The following is a 1,241-nucleotide window of genomic DNA, read 5'->3' on the forward strand; positions in this document are numbered from 1 at the left end:
GGGGGGGGGGGGGGGGCTGGGTTGGGGTGTTGAGGGTCCTGCTCTGTGCTCCCCAGCCTTTGGGAGCAGCGGGGTGTCCGCGGGGCTCTGCTCACCCCGTTCCCCCCAGGTACGCCTATATCGAGTTCAAGGAGAAGAGCTCGGTGAGGGCTGCGGTGGGGCTGGACGAGAGCGTGTTCAGAGGCCGGGTCATTAAGGTAAGAGCTGGATGAAGCCCTGGGGGGGCTGCATCCTCCCCTGCCACCCCCGTGTGTGTGGGGCTGTGCCAAAACCCAGCTGAGCCACCGCCTGCCTTCCAGGTGCTTCCCAAGAGGACCAACATGCCGGGCATCAGCACCACCGACCGTGGGGGCTACCGGGGCCGCTTCCGAGCCCGGGGCGGGCTGGCCCAGCGCGGGGGCTACTACAGAGGGCAGCACCCAAGGGTGCGAGGGAGGACGTACAGGTGAGCGCCTGGGTGGGGGGTTTCCTTGTGTATTTGGGTTGAGATCCCTGGGGAGCAGAGTGTCCCTAGGATGGGGGTAGCTGCCCCTCGCTCCGGTTGAGCTCAGCTTTTCCCACCCTGACACGGACGGGAGGATGAAGGAGGGCTCTGGCAGGAGCGGCCTCCTGGAGACCTGTGCTAGAAACGTCTCCTGCCTGCCACATGCCGTTAACGTCACCTCGATGTCGGTGAGGTGGGCAGGAGCCTTCTGGCTGCTCCAGCTGGGACACGGGCACCTCGGGGGGGACTGTGGGGAGCTGGGAGGGGGAAGGACCGAAGTGAGCAGCCAGCGATGGCACAGCAGAGCCATCCACGCTGCTGTCCCAGCATCCCTCGCATCCCCAGCGCAGGCCTGGAGCTATTCTCCAACACACCTCCTGCTCCTCCCGTGTCCCTGAGCTCGCTGCAGATTAGCTTCACTGATGCGGCCCCTTCGGCGCTGCGAGAGGTAAAAAACACCTGGAAACCTGCTGCTGTCCCCTTGTCCCTGCAGGGCTTTAGGGGGTGGGGGGCAGGCATCGCACTCCCAGCCTGACCAGAGCTGTGCCTCGGGGCTCCCCCATCTTTTGAGGGGTTCAGTCTAGGTTAGTGGGGGCAGAAGGGTGGATCCCAGCTCTCGGAGGGGTGAAGGAGCAGGTGGCTGTGCTTTTTTTGGCACAGCCGAGCTTTAGGATGCTGGTTTTGTTCTTGTTTAGGGGTCGGGCAAAGCTGCTGCCTTGGTATTTTCCGTACTAGAAAGGACTGGACTGCCCTGGTG

The 1,241-nt window shown here is 64.1% G+C and overlaps 1 protein-coding gene across 1 annotated transcript in view; it reads left to right on the plus strand.

Moving 5' to 3' along the window:
- Nucleotides 1-1,241, plus strand: part of PABPN1L (poly(A) binding protein nuclear 1 like, cytoplasmic) — a 23,719-nt gene extending 22,478 nt beyond the window's left edge. Inside the window, exons 6-8 of the mRNA XM_026857022.1 lie at nt 110-197; nt 300-445; nt 1,180-1,241. Of these exons, the coding sequence (XP_026712823.1) occupies nt 110-197; nt 300-445; nt 1,180-1,219 (274 nt within the window). The 3' untranslated portion in view covers nt 1,220-1,241. The remainder of the gene's footprint in view (nt 1-109; nt 198-299; nt 446-1,179) is intronic.

Source organism: Athene cunicularia (assembly GCF_003259725.1).
Source record: "Athene cunicularia isolate RWA chromosome 11 unlocalized genomic scaffold, athCun1 chr11_part2, whole genome shotgun sequence".
Taxonomy (NCBI): Eukaryota; Metazoa; Chordata; class Aves; order Strigiformes; family Strigidae; genus Athene; species Athene cunicularia.